The sequence below is a fragment of the Sinocyclocheilus grahami genome, unplaced genomic scaffold (assembly GCF_001515645.1).
Source record: "Sinocyclocheilus grahami isolate Dianchi unplaced genomic scaffold, SAMN03320097.WGS_v1.1 scaffold219.1, whole genome shotgun sequence".
Taxonomy (NCBI): domain Eukaryota; kingdom Metazoa; phylum Chordata; class Actinopteri; order Cypriniformes; family Cyprinidae; genus Sinocyclocheilus; species Sinocyclocheilus grahami.
The window spans coordinates 2331607-2349008 of record NW_015505398.1 but is presented as its reverse complement, the minus strand read 5'-3'; the positions used below and the strand labels follow the sequence as shown (position 1 = coordinate 2349008).

Below are 17402 nucleotides of genomic sequence, written 5' to 3'. Positions count from 1 at the left end.
AACCTTATAATCAGAGGTTCATCTAATAATGTACCTGGAACTCCAGACAAGCCCTTGGATCCCGGAAGACCATTGAGTCCATCTAAACCAGGTGATCCTGGAAAACCTGAAGTAAGATTTGAAACAGGCTATTTCAGAAATGGCAACATGCTGGGTTCTATTAGTGTGTAGAAAGATGAATGACTACAGCTGAAAAACATATGTTTTAGCAATATCTAATGGCAAAATGGTACAAGTTCTTGTTTAACCTTTCTCTCCTGGTGAACCTGGAGCTCCAGAACGGCCTAAATCTCCATCACGCCCCTTCTGTCCTGGATAACCAGGGAGACCCCTAATGCCTGGGAGGCCTGGTGAGCCTATAAACAAATACAACAATAAAAATAAAATTAAGGAAGCTGCTGATTTAAAAGCTGAAATAATTTAAACAGCATCAAGTGTGGATTCAAACTTCCATGTACTACCAAATCCAGGTGCTCCCGGCTCTCCTGGAAAACCTTTCTGGCCTTGAAATCCCAATATTCCTGGGAAACCAGGATCACCTGGTTCACCAGGAAGTCCTGGACCACCTAGTTATGAAAGGTAAAGGGCAAAAATCTATTTAAGAAATCAGACTGGAATTTACATTATTAAAATGAAATATAGTACAAAAAATAGAAGAGTTTATAAACCATATACATACTAAGAACCTGAAGAAAATTTCTTACTAACCTGGGAATCCAGGATTTCCAATCACACCCTTTGTTCCAGGGGGTCCAGAATATTCATATGAATCACCTTTCTCACCTTAAAGACAATGTTTACAGGCATCAGACTACTATTCAACTACTTGCATTTGCCATACGTATTGTAGGTCAGAAATAAGGTACATTATTATTATTATGCTTGGGATTGACAATCACAGAGATCTCACCTTTGCCACCAGATTGTCCTGGAGTTCCTGGGAACCCTTGAACACCAGGTACACCATCATCACCCTGCAATGGAGAACAACACGAAAAATAAGAGACAATGTATATTTCAATGCATAACATATTTTGACAAGTGCAAGTATGAGACCACGTTAGACCCGTTGCTGATAACAGTATTAGTACTGCTGCATCCATAGTAAAATGTTATACATACTTATACTATACTTGTGGCCTGAATACAGGATACTTACACTCAGGCCTGGTAAGCCAGGGAAGCCCATAACTCCAGGTGAACCTTTGGGACCAGGGAAGCCAAAGGAGCCAGGAATACCTGGGAGTCCAGGCTGGCCAGGAAAACCTTTTGCTTGGTCTGCAACACCAGGTAATCCAGGAAAGCCTTGACGTCCAGGTGACCCTGGAAAACCCTTATCACCTGTTAAAAAAACATTTTGTTTTACTGAGATTCTAATGACTGAATGATTGGTTCTTTTATCACAAGCTTAAATGAAAATGTCATTAATAACTCCACTGGATAACTCTACAGAACAGCTCAACATCACAAGTCCATGAACACCTTTATGCCACTAAACAGCATGGATTCATCATTAGAATCTAAGGAACTGAGGTCTAGTTGGATGGTCTGTCCACTTTTTGTACCTCTTGGTCCTGGGAAACCAGGCAGTCCACCACCTCCTGGTTCACCTTTTTGACCCTTTTCCAGCTGCTCTACTGGAAGCACTGGTGAGGGTCCTGGAAGACCAGGAGTACCACGTTCCCCTTTAAAACACAAACATATATCCATTAATTTAGTACATTAATTGTATTACTGTAGTGCATTTTAAAATATAATTACAATAAACTATTTTATATCTTTGTTCTTTCTGAAGTTCTGAATTATTTTTTGAGTGCCTTCTATGGTTTCACTTAACTAAAAAAATCCACAATCAAATGTCCTGCAAGTGCCATCAATATACCTTTGGTTCCTCTTGATCCAGTTCCTCCAGGTAAGCCATCCTGCCCATCAAAACCAGGTAAACCTTTAACACCTGGGCCACCTGGGACTCCAGGAGAACCAGGTAAACCTGGGAACCCCAACAATCCAAGAGACCCCTTCTCCCCTTGAACACAGATAACAAAATATCTACATTATTATAATTAAAAGTAAAATGTGCTCATTAGACTATTTTATGCTATCTGAAACAATCTCTGAGATGCTTGTTTGATGTAATAATGCACAGCATAACAAATTTCAATAGTGTGGTTTTAGAGATAGTAGAAGCATGTTAAAATGACTGCACAAGTGAATCTAGAATAGCTTCTATCAGCAATATTACTCAAAGTCAAATCAACTTAAATAGTAATCTCTTTCTGCAATATCATACCCTTTACTCCTGGTCTTCCAGGTATGCCGGGACGTGTCCCAATGCCAGGGGGTCCAGGAGGTCCCCTAAATCCCTGTGACCCTGGGATGCCAGGGAGTCCTGGTACACCCTTTATTCCACCAGGCCCTTGAGGCCCTGGATCTCCTCTCATACCCTTCAGCCCTGGGAAACCTGTGGAGGGAAAAAAATCATTAAAATATAATATAGGCATTAGCTCTGAAAGTGCCTAGAAATTATTTGGATTTCACTGAAATAAATTCCATTAAGATTTTTTTTTATGAGTAAATAAACTCACAATACTGTGCAGGTGAACACACTTACCCACTAAAGAAATACGTTAAAGACAGCATGCAGTGCTTTAAATAACAGGTAATTAAAGAAAAAACAAGTAAATTCTAATGAATTTAAATTACTAAAAGATGCAATAAATGTTGCATCTTTTGTTGCAAAAAAAAAAAAACATTTACTGATATTTGTTGTACTGGATTTCACAATTTGTGGAAATGTCAGTTTAATGTAAAGTCTAATTATAGACTGAATGTACAAGAAGCTGGAACATGACTAACTAAAGTTGACATGATTAACTAAAGATGCTGCTGTTTACCAGTAGGTGGGTTTATGGTTAAAGGCACACAAGCACATCAGGGTTAAAGCAAGTTCTGAGGCTAGATTGTTAGATTAGAGACTAGATTGCTAATTCATTGAACCTGAGGATTAGTACTTCAGCACACAAGTTTTGGGTCATCTTTTACATGTGATTGCACTATGTGCTTCTTGCTTCATGGTACACAAACACACAAAAAGATGGAGGAATACAGTTTAAACCACTCCGATGTTAAAAGACCATGTATGACATTTTTTTAATAGATGGTCAATCCAAGAAATTTCTAATTAACATTTTGCAGATCCAAATAAACAAATGAATTCTGCATTGTCACTATGAACAAACTGCTCTATTGGTTTGAAACAGATGCCTAAAAGGGAAAGTTCAACCAAAATGAATATTCTGTCATCATTTTGGGTGAAATATTAATTAGGAGCACTGGAAACACAAGGAAAGACAAGTGCATTAAGAGGAAGCTTTGCAAGAGTGTGAATTGTGTGTTAGAGGAACATTAACACTATATGGAGGGCATCAGGGAGGACAATATTTCTCACCTTGGCAGCCTAGTGAGGTGACCCAACACCAAAAATAGAAGAGGGTGACACCACAAATGGAAGGACGGGAGGGTGGAAATGATGGTGATGGAAAAAGAGAAGGAGGGGAGGATGACCATAGAGAAAAGAATAATGAAAACAGATATTTTTGTAAGGAAGATCAGTAAACACAGGTTGACGAAGACTGATGAGAAGAGAAAGAGCCAGTGAAACATTTTACCGCAACTCAAATCTACAGTAGCAAACAATACATGAAAATTTAAATCAAACCATAACTACCCAGGTTAAGATTTAAAAATGTAAATGTGAAAGGTCTTACTGAAAAAATTGCTTACTGTAGAGCTCAAGGCAGAGTTTACCCTAGCATATGTAGTATCTGAGCAGTCCTTGTTGAACAAATAATCATATTATTAGATAAAACACTAAAATTGATCTGATTTGGTTACCTGAAGGTCCATCAAATCCCTTAGCTCCAGGTGGCCCTCTGGGACCAGGAACACCGCCGGGAGGGATTTCTCCTGGTGGACCTATGGGACCTACAAGACCAGGAATTCCATCCACACCTCGTTCTCCCTTTATGCCAGGAAAGCCATTGCGTCCATCATTACCTAAGGAGGAATGCATTAGCTTGATATCTAGCATGACTTACAATGTCTAACAGGATTGGTGCTAATGATTGGAAGTATCTACGTGTAATAAGTATCTAATCAAACTTACCAGGCCTCCCTAGTAAACCAGGCACACCAGGTTGGCCCTTGTCTCCTGGCTCTCCTGGTCTCCCTGGAGAACCTAGACCTCCAGGAGTGGCCCCAAGCACCACACCAGGTTCTCCCTTAGCTCCTGGCAAACCTGGAAAACCATCTCTTCCTGGAGGCCCTGGTAAGCCAGCATTTGTTATTCCTGGTAAACCTGGATCTCCTCTGGGTCCAGGAAACCCTAAACATAAGATAGCCAATTTAAAAAGGTGCAGTCCCATTCATGAAATTGGTCCATTGTCTCTTCTCAATAGTGTAGAGATGTAAGAAGCTCTGTTCACACAGAAGTCAATTTCAAACCTAAAGCAGCAAAGGATTTTGTTGCTCAGTGAGGTGATATCATGTTACAATTTGAAAATGAGTGAAATTTGTAAGGGGAAATTTTTCACCCTCCTGCGAAAATCCCAATCACACAGATTCCTATTGGAATGACTGCAAAATTTCAACAGTAAATGTGACCGCACCTTAATACAATTTGATGCAGAATAATGCAATTGCTATTATACTTTTAAATATATGGCTAGCCCAAACAAGCTGACCAATTAAATGTAAAATTTGTGGTTAGATGGGGCACCCATTCACATTTGGGGCTGTAATCTTACCCTGAGGTCCTGGCTGACCTCCAGAGCCTGGTTCTCCTCTCTCACCCTTTGGCCCATCAAACCCTGGGCGCCCACTTGCTCCTGGGGAATCAGGCTGACCCTTTGGCCCTAATATATTTATATAAACACAAACATGCAAAAGAACACATTTTAGCATTTTAAATGTTAAATTACTCTTTATAGTTAAATTACTACAATAATCAACTTTAATATACTTTTAGAAATCAAATTACCTGGCAACCCAGGATTTCCAAAGTAACCTGGATCTCCAAGTTCACCAGGAATCCTACAGGGCAGGGGTGTTCCTGTTGACATCCATATCATTGTCAGTAACACATAAAAACGGTCAATGATGGCCCATTCCACACACATTCCCTACAACTAACCATGACAAACCAAGTATTAAAACATGGGTGTTTGTGTAAACTGTTAGTTAGCGATGTATCTGAACACCTAAGATCAGTGAATGTTGGCTGATAAGAAAATGGACAGGAGGGAATATACAGTTAGGTCCATATATATTTGGACACTGACACAATTTTCATAATTTCGGCTCTGTATGCCACCAGAACAGAATTAAAAATAAACAATCAAGATGAAATTGAAATGCAGACTTTAAGCTTTAATTCAAGGGGTTGAAAAAATATAACATAAAATGCTTAGGAATTACAATAATTTTTATACAGTCCCCCCATTTTCAGGGGCTCAAATGTAATTAGACAAATAAATATAATCATAAATAAAATGTTCATTTTTAACATTTGTTGAGAATCCTTTGCAGGCAATGACTGCCTTAAGTCTGGAACTTATATGGACATCTCCAGAGACTGGGTTTTCTCCTTTGTGATGCTTTGCCAGGCCTTTACGGCAGCTGACGTCAGTTGTTGTATGTTTGTGGGTCTTTCTGCCTTTAGCTTTGTCTTCAGCAAGTGAAATGTTTGCTTGAAAAAATGTATGTTTTGGGTCATCGTCCATTTGTACTAAGAAGTGCCGCCTGTAATAGTTTTCTATAATTCTTTATCTCTATATTATTAATTCTATACCTCTATGCTGTTATGTCTCTACTAAAGATGTGTTACAAGAAAGTGTTTGCAGAGATGTGCCAGTCATATGACAAGGGTAACTTATAAGACATGTACTTTTTTAACCCATGTCTAATGTACAGCCATACAATGATCATATAACTCAAAAGATGTATTGAAAGAAGAGTCACAAGGGTAACATATAGATAGTCATATGAGAAGGGGGTCTTTTCAGAATATAATGAAGAACTTGTTTACCACAGTTAAAAAACAACATCGTGATGTACAGAAAATAATTGAGGATGACCACTGTAAGAAAAAATAGACTCACAGAATGGTATATAACCAGAGCAGTGAGACCCAAGATTTCAGATGTATGCAGCTGAACATCTCGACTTTATTCTCTGCTAATAAAGTCTAATTTTGACACCTAGAACCCAATCTTTGAGAGACTTCTTTTAAAGATAGAAAAGATAGCTTGGGCCATGACATGCCCAATCAACTTTGCTCCATTTGACTGAATCTGGGCAGACAGCATATCCCTATACACTTCAGAATTAATCCGGCTGCTTCTGTCTTGTCATTACTAAACACCAGTAACCCAGTGCCACTGGAAGCCATGCATGCTCATGCCATCACACTGGTGTTTCACAGATGATGATCTGTGATTCTTTTGAGCTTTCCAAAGAATGCTTTTGCAGAAGTGGTCTGGGTTTTTTAGATGTTTTTTGGCAAAGTCTAATCTGGCCTTGTTTGCACCTTGTGGTGAACCCTCTGTATTTGCTCTTGTGAAGTCTTCTCTTGATTATAGACTTTGACAGCCTTCCTCCTGGAGAGTGTTCTTCTCTTGGCTGGATATTGTGAAAGGGTTTTTCTTTACCATGGAGAGGATTCTCCGATCATCCACCACTGTTGTCCTCCGTGGACGTCCAGGACTTTTTATGTAGCGGAGCTCACCAGTCCACACTTTTTTTTATCAGAATGTACCAAACTGTTGATTTGGTCACTCTGAATGTTCCTGCTATCTCTCTGATAGATTTGTTTTGTTTTTGAAGCCTAACAATAGTCTGTTTCACTGGTATGGAGAGTTCCTTTGAACGCATGATGTGGGTTCACAGCAACAGCTTTCAAATGCAAATGGCACACTTAGAATCAACTCCAGACCTTTTACCTGCTTAACTTATGTAGAAATAATTTAGGAATAGCCCACGCCTGTCCATGAAACAGCTTTTGAGTCACCTGTCCAATTACTTATGGTCCCTTGAAAAAGGGGGGAGGTACATTAAAGAGCTGTAATTCTTTAACCTTTCCTCCAATTGTGACGAGAATGCCATCAAATTAAAGCTCAGAGTGCGCACGTTAAGCCCATACTCATTATATAACTGCAACTTGAATATATTTTGGTCAGCAGCTAAAATAATAAAAATTGTGCCTGTGTCCAAATATATATGGCCCTAACTGTATTGTAACTCTGCAATTACACTGCAGTCCAGAATTATAATTTCACGAACTGTCCTAAAAATGATTCCAAAACACATAGAACCACATTTTAATGTGGAGGGCAGGGAGAACTCATATGCTGTCAATTTCCAATGTACTTCCAATGTACTGAAGCAGCTTTACAGAAAACACATACTTTATGAAGACAACAGAAATGTGTATAGTAATGCACATACAATGAAAATGCTTTTCAGAGGGTTTAAAAAAGAAACATGCAGCTTGTATTTTTATTGAAGAACATATTAATTAAAGTGGTTATATTAATTATTATATTAATACTTCTGTTGTTGGATTTGTCCATCCATGGTGTATGTTGCAAAAGTGTTTATTGGTTTTACATGGTAATAACATGACGTATTGGAAATAATGTTAGTAAATGACAGAGCTTTATGCATAATTTTATCCATCTAGGCTCATAATAACACATAACTGTGTATTTTAGTGTTGCAATACATTGCTGCATAGACTTCCATTGTAAGTGCATGTAGTAGAGGCAATCTTTGCTTGTGAAGGATAAGTCAAAATATCTTCCGTGATAATCGATGGCATGTCATGGGTGTTTGTGACCAAGTGTTGGGACTAATGTTGTGTCGCACTTAGAATCAACTCCAGACCTTTTACCTGCTTAACTTATGTAGAAATAATTTAGGAATAGCCCACGCCTGTCCATGAAACAGCTTTTGAGTCACCTGTCCAATTACTTATGGTCCCTTGAAAAAGGGGGGAGGTACATTAAAGAGCTGTAATTCTTTAACCTTTCCTCCAATTGTGACGAGAATGCCATCAAATTAAAGCTCAGAGTGCGCACGTTAAGCCCATACTCATTATATAACTGCAACTTGAATATATTTTGGTCAGCAGTTAAAATAATAAAAATTGTGCCTGTGTCCAAATATATATGGCCCTAACTGTATTGTAACTCTGCAATTACACTGCAGTCCAGAATTATAATTTCACGAACTGTCCTAAAAATGATTCCAAAACACATAGAACCACATTTTAATGTGGAGGGCAGGGAGAACTCATATGCTGTCAATTTCCAATGTACTTCCAATGTACTGAAGCAGCTTTACAGAAAACACATACTTTATGAAGACAACAGAAATGTGTATAGTAATGCACATACAATGAAAATGCTTTTCAGAGGGTTTAAAAAAGAAACATGCAGCTTGTATTTTTATTGAAGAACATATTAATTAAAGTGGTTATATTAATTATTATATTAATACTTCTGTTGTTGGATTTGTCCATCCATGGTGTATGTTGCAAAAGTGTTTATTGGTTTTACATGGTAATAACATGACGTATTGGAAATAATGTTAGTAAATGACAGAGCTTTATGCATAATTTTATCCATCTAGGCTCATAATAACACATAACTGTGTATTTTAGTGTTGCAATACATTGCTGCATAGACTTCCATTGTAAGTGCATGTAGTAGAGGCAATCTTTGCTTGTGAAGGATAAGTCAAAATATCTTCCGTGATAATCGATGGCATGTCATGGGTGTTTGTGACCAAGTGTTGGGACTAATGTTGTGTCGCTACAAAGGGCAAAACCAAAGCAAATTTGAGTAAAAAAGAAAATAACCCCATCCTTCCCCAGTAAAGTCAGTATAGAAAAGCTAATAACATGCAATATGGCAATATGGCAACTACCACTTTTCCAGAATGGCAAGAGACTAACTGGATTAGACATCTCAAGCTATAGGGAAGTCATAATGAAGGTAAGGTATGGTCGGGCTTTGTGGACACTCTACAGTTAAGCTGTCTGATACAGTCAGGCCATTGGAAAATGTTGATTTATATTTTACTGGCTGCAGCTCTGGGCTTCACATCTCACCTCCCTCTTCCAAAGAGGCATCATTAAGCCCCGCCTGCCCACAGCTGTCACCTAGTCAGACAACATGCAAGGGCAAGAGAGATTGCAAGAGAAGCTGTCAATCAATCGGTTTAGGGATCAGTTAATTCGGGCAGCATCAATAAGAAATCAAATGCATAAGCATGAAAATGATTGTACCTTTAGTAGAGAATTAAAAAGCTCATTCAAATATACCAGCACATTCGGTTAAAGCAGTGCAAATAAAGAAATCAAAAAGTGAACATATGCATGGCTGCGTCAATGCCATTCCATTACTAATAGAGAGAGAGATGGAGAGCATGTTGAGAAGTGAAAGGATTTGGTGATTCAGACATGAGTGTTAAGACTTGCTATGATTTAATTACACCTGCTCAATTTCTCTCTGAATGGAATGGCTTGCACAGAGGTCAAAAGTTCAGTTAGCACAGGCAAAATGTAAAGATTCATTTGCACACCCATTCACTCTGACACACGTACAAAGCATGACAAGCTGAATGCTTGTCAAGATGAGGTATAGCAACCTCTAAACTGAAGCACTTTCAACCAAGCTCATCTTATACTGTTTAATCGTATACCGTAAACTCACAAAACAAACTTAATATGCTAAGTGGGCCTCTTGAGGAGATTGAGAAGGCTTGTATTGACAAAATTTCACCTTGATTTGTGTACATACAATTAATTCACTGTATATGAATATATATGTTCTTTTAAAAAGTAGGCTAATCACATACATTACATGCCAGTATGGCAAGCCGTTATAACTTAAAATATTCCCAGCGTTACTCATCATATTTGCATTTTTACTAGTAACAATTCATTTAGAGAGCTCTATAATTAAATTCCTACTAGTAACAATGCCAATTAGAGAACTCTCGAATTCAGTTCTTACTAGTAAAAATGCAATTACAGAGCTCTCTAATTCAATTCTTACTAGTAAGAAATCCATTTACAGAGCTCTACAATTGCATTCTAACAAGTAAAAATCTTGAAACCAACACGGAAGTGACTAAAACTGCAATTCATCAACTGGCCGCTAGAGGCTGGCTCCAAAAGGGAGTCAGTCCCATAGACCTCCCATGTTAAAATGGCCAACTTTACAGCAGAAAAAATATGTTTACAGCTTGGTACAAAAAGTGGTTTTGGTCTATATAGGTAATTGTGACCTTCATGACAACTGTGAGGGGGTGAATATTTTTACAACTCATCCGTTTAAATTATATTAAGCCTTAAAGTTCTGCACAATTAAGGGCGTGACCACTTGAGTGACAGGTGGATTGCCGCTCTGCTCCAGTGAAACTCACTAGAGTGTGAAACTTAGAAAAATGGCTTTAAAGATTTGTATTTGTCCAGAAAAATTAATTATAGGCAGGACACTGGAAATATGGCAATTAGATGTTTTAATGAAACAATGCCAATTACTTGTGCCCTTCATGACAACTGTGAGGGGGTGAATATTTTTACAACTCATCCGTTTAAATTATATTAAGCCTTAAAGTTCTGCACAATTAAGGGCGTGACCACTTGAGTGACAGGTGGATTGCCGCTCTGCTCCAGTGAAACTCACTAGAGTGTGAAACTTAGAAAAATGGCTTTAAAGATTTGTATTTGTCCAGAAAAATTAATTATAGGCAGGACACTGGAAATATGGCAATTAGATGTTTTAATGAAAATTATTTCAAACTTGATTTTTACTGCTATTTTGAAGTTATTGTACTCTAAGTTATTGCTTCACTATATCAGATGTTATGAATATAAAAAAACAAATACTCATACAGGGATATTTTTTCCCTCATAACTAATTATAGGGGCATTCTAACTGCATTCCAAAAGGTTTATCTGCAGTAAATGCTTTTGGACTGTCAAGACGTGGTTGTGTTCTTTTTTTTTTTTTTTTTGGCAAAGTGAGTGACATGCACAGTGTCAACAATTATGATATTATCACAGTCCTAGCCCAAAATATTTTCTGTGCATGAATTTACCTTTAAAATGAACTTACAGTATATAGATTACCTAGGTTATATTTCTACTCTGTAAAGCATAATCATTTTATAATGATTTCAATCAATATAATAGGCTACTTAATAGATCATTAGAGCATCAGTGTTGCTATTCATCATTAAAAACTGCTTGAGTGAACAACTCAGAGGTGTAGTCTCCCACTTTGTTGTTTTTAAGATTTATGTTTGCCGTTTTTGCTTTTATTTCGATAGGACAGTATAAGTGAATTGGGGAAAGGGGTGTGGGATTGTAAAGGTCCACAAGCCCAGACTTGAACTCAGGACACCCGTAATGCAATGGCGTTATATATCAATGGATTGCCCACGAGCCTATCTGGACAGACAGTCACCCATGTTATGAATATGCATGAGGTGCAATTATCATAATGAGGTTGTGTTGAATAGAGAGCTCTACAATGCAATTCTTACTAGTAAAAATTGCTATTTTACACTGTAAAAAAAGTCCGTAAAAATAAAAATTTACAATGTGTTGTTTATAATTTCTTATTTGTTTGTTATTGGTGATTCCAGATTGCCATCATTCAAGAAGTTATAATTTCCTCCTCCATTGTGGCTGAGCTACACATTCTCTTGGTTTTATTTTAAACCCTCATCCGTCCCTCCCGAACCTATAACAAAAGTGTCCCTCGTGGGTCAAAATGACCCAAAGGCCAAAAATGGCACATTTTATTTTTGGTTCAGAAAGCTTATATTGGAACATTTTAATACTTTTTTTCTAATTTTTTGTGTACACTTTTGTTACTTTTTTTATTGCACCCATTTAAACTCCTCGAATCCACTCAAAAAATGTTTTGTGTATTCCCGGTGCAAGTGTGACAGAAGTAAAGAAATCTTGGACCGGTACGATCAACACACGATTTTTAGAATTTTTTTGAAAAAACTTTTTGGGTCAAAGTGACCCAAGGGACAGATGAGGGTTAATGACAGCCCTGTCTTTGTATACATTTTTTCCCATGTATTTGAAAATGTTTTGAATCTTGACTTTCACAATGAAGTTTATCTTTGTTACCACTATTTGGTGCAACACCAATATTGTACAAGTACCTGCTCATGTTTTCATTTTTCTGCCTGTTGCTCTTTAAAACTAAAAAGTGTTCCACAATACAAGCATTTTCACTGGTGCTTTACACATTGTTAAATTAACTGATGTCATAATATTTTTGTCTTCACCTGTTTAAGGCAAATAAAAGCTACTGAATGCACTTTTAAGAATGTTTTCATGAGGTAAAAATAAACCATGTTCAATTTGTATATATTGTGCTGAATTTATTTGCTACTAAAGATAGGCCTGTGCTATCATTTTTTAGAAACTTCTGCATAACGGATTGTCCGTTTGTGGTACAGAAGAAAATTTAAATTTACAGAATTTGCCATTTTAATGTTGAAGGAAATGTCCGTAAATTTAACAGAAAATGTCCTGGCAATTTTCTGCCAGTACATAATCCGTTTTTTTACAGAATTTTTTTTTACAGTGTAGAGCTCTACAATTACATTTTTACTAGTAAGAATGCTATTACACAGCTCTACAACTGCATTCTTACTAGTAAGTATTACAGTTAGAGAGCTCTCTAATACAATTCTTACTAGTAACAATTTAATTATAGAGCTCTTTAATTGAATTAAAGAGCTCTGCAATTACATTCTTACTAGTAAGAATTCAATTAGAGAGCTCTACAATTTAATTCATACTAGTAAGAATTACAATTAGAGAGCTCTTTAATGCAATTCTTACTACAACTGAATTTTCAATTGTAGAGCTCTCTAATTGTAATTCTTACTAGTAAAAATTCTGTTGTAGCGCTCTGTAATTAAAAATGAATGGAAGTCATTGGAGACATGACTAGTAAAAATTAATTTGTAGAGCTCTTTAATTGGAATTGTTACTAGTAAGAATTGAATTAGAGGGCTCTGTAATTGGAATTCTTACTAATAATTGAATTAGAAAGCTCTCTAATTATAATTGTTACTAGTAAGAATTGAATTAGAGGGCTCTGTAATTGGAATTCTTACTAATAATTGAATTAGAAAGCTCTCTAATTATAATTGTTACTAGTAAGAAATGAATTAGAGAGCTCTGTAATTGGCATTGTTACTAGTAAGAATTTAATTGTAGAGCTCTCTAATTGAATTGTTACAAGTAAAAATGCAATTACGACAAGTAACGCTGGGAGTAATTTAAAGGGGTCATATGATGCGATTTAAATTTTTCCTTTCTCTTTGGAGTGTTACAAGCTCTTGGTGCATAAAGAAGATCTGTAAAGTTGCAAAGACTAAAGTCTCAAATCCAAAGAGATATTCTTTATAAAAGTTAAGAGTCAACCACGCCTACCTAAAACGGCTCGTTCTAACACGCCCCCACATGTCTACGTCACGATGTGGGAAGATTTGCATAACGCCGCCCAAATGTTCACACAAAGAAAGAAGGCGTAACTTTTATTCTCGCTGTAGTATTGTTGTTGCCGCCGCCGCCATTTCGTGAAGGCACTGTGTGTTTTGTTGTGAAAGCGAAACTACTTTGTTTGGCCTTCCAAAAGAGGATGATATCCTCTTCGTCATGCCTAAAGCTGATCCGTGCTGGTCGCAGAGGTAATACATCAACTTCACTCTGTGGATCGCCGGATCAGCAGTGGAGTCCAGCCCGGCGTCGTCACATGTGGTTGCTCCTTCGTCGAATCCGCCGGCCGCGCCGTTCTCAAGCCCGCGCACCTCCGCTCACTCAAGCCCGCCTGCCGCCGCTCACTTTAGGCCGCCGGCCGCCACTCACTCTAGCCTGCCGCCCTCCGCTCACTTTAGGCCTCCTGCCTCTGCTCACTCTAGCCTGCCCTGTGTTTCATTGTGAAAGCGAAACTACTTTTTTGGTCTTCCAAAAGAGGACACGACTAGAAATCAGTGGTTAAGTTGTATTTACAACACTGTTCCAGATCAGTTCAGCCCAAATATTCAGATGTGTCCAGCGCATTTTATAGAGGACTGTTTTCTGATCCTGGTAGAGTAGACTACAATGCCGGCTGTTCTGACTCACAGACTGTAAGTATGTTTTTTATATTGAAAGAATTTGCCACTGACGATTCAGACGCGAGTTTTGAGCAGTGTAGAGTAGCACTTGTTGTTTGTCATTTCTCCGGTCACAAATGCAGACATCGTTTTATGTTTACGCTGCGTGATGCAACGCAACGTGTAAAAAGACAGTATAAGTCATTATAATCCGTAATTATGTCCCCACTGGATGCTACAAATGCCTCGTTTTTAATGGGTTTTAATGTTTTTGTCTCGTCACTCCGGCCGGACAGGGCATCACAATATGGTAAGGGGCGTAACATTTCCATCACACGCTTGAGGTATTCGGCCAATCATAATGCACTGGATAGCTGGCCAATCAGAGCATACCTCACTTTTCAGACTGATGAGCTTTGTAAAAATCGATGCGTTTCAGAAAGGCGGGGCATAGAGGAGAAACAATAATGTACAGTATGTGGAAAATAATGTGTTTTTTGAACCTTAAACCGCATAAACACATTTCATTACACCAAATACACAAAATATTATTTTTAGCAACATCATATGACCCCTAAAACGGCTTGCCATATGCCAGCTTATTAATCGGTAATAATAACATGTAGCAATATCATGTAATCTGCATAATTTGGGTTTTTTATATAATTCAATATTTTAGACTATGTATTTATTGTTAAAGTGTTACTGAATTGTTTCTTCTACTTACCTGGAGATCCTTTAGGTCCAGGTGTTCCAGGAAGACCATTGAATCCAGGATCACCTTGTGACCCTTTGAACCCAGCTACACCAGGATAGCCAATTCCAGGTTCACCCCTGTCACCGGGACGACCTTTGAACCCTGGAATACCAGGAAACCCTTTATCTCCAGACACCCCAGAACCAGGCTCCCCCTGTAGAGAAAGAACGTTAGAAATTTTGAGATCTCACTAGTTGAATGTCAGAATCAGAATTACTACAAGCAATAAGGACCACATGTCTTCTTTGGCAATAATTACAGAGCTGATTAAATGAAATGACTGAACAAAAAAAGAAAAGGAAAATCTACTCACAGGTAGACCTGGTTCTCCAGGGAAGCCAGGAGATCCATCCTTTCCAGAGTTTCCACTTGCTCCAAGTGGCCCAGGAAGACCCTGTTGACCCATATCACCTTTTTGTCCTCTGCCTTCTGGGAAGAAAGAATTACCTTTCTCTCCTTTACGTCCTTTAAAGCCTCTGTCACCTGCACGAGCCTAAAACAAAAAGCAAAGCAAGACCTATAATTTTAAACAATTTTGGAAGTTACCTGACGATCCCAATGTTTCTCAATGATTAATAAGATAATATGGTATTAAACGCATTGCACCTGACCCCTAAACAAACAACAAAACCTGTAACCTTGGCAGTGACCTTTTATGATTTATATTGCTCCACTCTCACCACCAAGTTGCTACCTCTCCATGTAACATCATTCAGCACCCCCCGAAAAACATCAAGGCATTAGCCCAATTGATCCAAGCTAATATTATAATAATTAATATCCTACATCAAGGCCCTGTGGACCACGGGATCCTGGGAAGCCTAGGTCACCAATTTCTCCCTTCACTCCATTGAGTCCTACAAAACCCGTGGGCCCTGGAGGCCCTTGAGGTCCCTGTGCACCAATCGTTCCTCCACCCAAACAGTTGCAGTCACCATCTTCTCCTGTAAGAGTCAAGCAGGGAAGAATGCCAAGTAAGTCATTCAACATAATTGTCTAAATGCTACCTAATACTTCTCATTTCAGTTCTACAACAAAGTGCCTCACCTTTAAACCCTTTAAAGCCTCTGTCTCCAGGAGGTCCTCTTGGACCAGGCTGACCTGGAAAACCAGGTTGTCCAGCGGAAAACAGGTTTGCTAGATAGAAAGGTAAAATAAGAAAAGTGGTTACCTGCAACTGCTACCCCAACGATCTACTTCTATTTGATTTGACCCACAAAAATTACTTTCTTGGTGTGATCTAAGGGTGCTTTCACACCTGGCCCGTTGTCTAGGAACCTGGCGCGTTTCCCCCCTTAGCTCGGTTCGTTTGGGCATATATGAACACGACAATTGCGCCCGGATCCACACCAAAACAATCGGTCCGAGATTGCCTGAACGAGGTGGTCTCGGCTCAATTGAAAATGAACTCTGGAGCGATTCGGTTGTAGTGAGAAAGCAATCCGATCTAACGGACCAACGAACCAGGCTATATCACAATGTATAATGGGTAATTACGTAAGTTCCGTGAAAAGCATTAGCTTTGTTGTTTTGCTAATACTTCAAAATGAACTTGTGAATGTCTGTGGGTGAGCACGTCTTCGCCATTCAAAATAAAAAAGCGCACTTTTTCATTTTATAATGCCGTTTTATTGCTCTTCTTCCTAGTAGGTGCATTTTAAAAATGTTTTCCCGATGAATCATGGACTCCTGCTCAAAATTATAAATTAATATAAGAACAGCTACAAAAAAAATAAAAAAATCCTACAGCCCGTGAAGCTATTGTCGTTCCATCCTGGCGGATGACAGCTGTGACAGCTAAGTGGAATCCCGGAAAATAAACCGTGGAACTTTGACCAATGAGACAACAGTTTACGCGCGCGTGGCTTGTATTAACAAATTTGGTCCGTTTAGAAACTTTGCCGTGTGAAAGCGAACCGCACCAAGAATAAAAAGCAACATTGTAATAATTTTAATCCCTGTTTCGGAACAAAGCAATCGATCTACAGGTGTGAAAGCACCCTAATTTGTCAAATTCTTAAGTTTTGTGAAATTAAGATTGCCATCATCATCTGCAAAGGCTTACATGTACTGCCCGGTGGTCCAGGGAGACCTGGAGGTCCAGGAAAACCCTGACTTCCAGGAAGACCTTCAGGACCATAAGAATTCCGACCTGGGTTTCCCCTCTGTCCTTTGGGTCCACGGCCACCGGGGAACCCAGAGACGCCTGGACGACCTAAATAGAAAACCAAAACTCGTAGCTATCATCATATCAACACAATAGATTCTAGACACTAGGATGTTGTGGATGGTTGCCAAGGCATTTCAATGCCATTGCTAAGGAGTTTTGAGTGGTTGTTCACATGCTGCTATGTGGTTGTTTCAATGAATCAAAAATATACAGTGTGACCAGTGTAGTCCAACCAATTCCTGAACCAAAAACCATTAAAAAGTCTGTATAAACACC

At 38.5% G+C, this 17402-nt stretch overlaps 1 protein-coding gene across 2 annotated transcripts in view; it reads right to left on the bottom strand.

The window, feature by feature from the left end:
* LOC107596476 (collagen alpha-6(IV) chain-like) overlaps positions 1 to 17402 on the bottom strand; it is a 126543-nt gene that overhangs the window by 10980 nt on the left and 98161 nt on the right. For both annotated transcript variants that reach the window (XM_016287222.1, XM_016287221.1), the window contains exons 19-38: positions 17022 to 17171; positions 16004 to 16093; positions 15743 to 15900; positions 15270 to 15449; positions 14927 to 15110; positions 9170 to 9220; positions 5039 to 5110; positions 4806 to 4913; positions 4166 to 4384; positions 3895 to 4056; positions 3449 to 3457; positions 2291 to 2461; positions 1883 to 2026; positions 1566 to 1685; positions 1160 to 1341; positions 911 to 974; positions 709 to 783; positions 459 to 566; positions 249 to 356; positions 35 to 106 (exon numbers count right to left, since the gene is read on the bottom strand). In XM_016287222.1, coding sequence (XP_016142708.1) covers positions 35 to 106; positions 249 to 356; positions 459 to 566; positions 709 to 783; positions 911 to 974; positions 1160 to 1341; positions 1566 to 1685; positions 1883 to 2026; positions 2291 to 2461; positions 3449 to 3457; positions 3895 to 4056; positions 4166 to 4384; positions 4806 to 4913; positions 5039 to 5110; positions 9170 to 9220; positions 14927 to 15110; positions 15270 to 15449; positions 15743 to 15900; positions 16004 to 16093; positions 17022 to 17171 — 2427 coding nt within the window. The remainder of the gene's footprint in view (positions 1 to 34; positions 107 to 248; positions 357 to 458; positions 567 to 708; positions 784 to 910; positions 975 to 1159; positions 1342 to 1565; positions 1686 to 1882; positions 2027 to 2290; positions 2462 to 3448; positions 3458 to 3894; positions 4057 to 4165; positions 4385 to 4805; positions 4914 to 5038; positions 5111 to 9169; positions 9221 to 14926; positions 15111 to 15269; positions 15450 to 15742; positions 15901 to 16003; positions 16094 to 17021; positions 17172 to 17402) is intronic.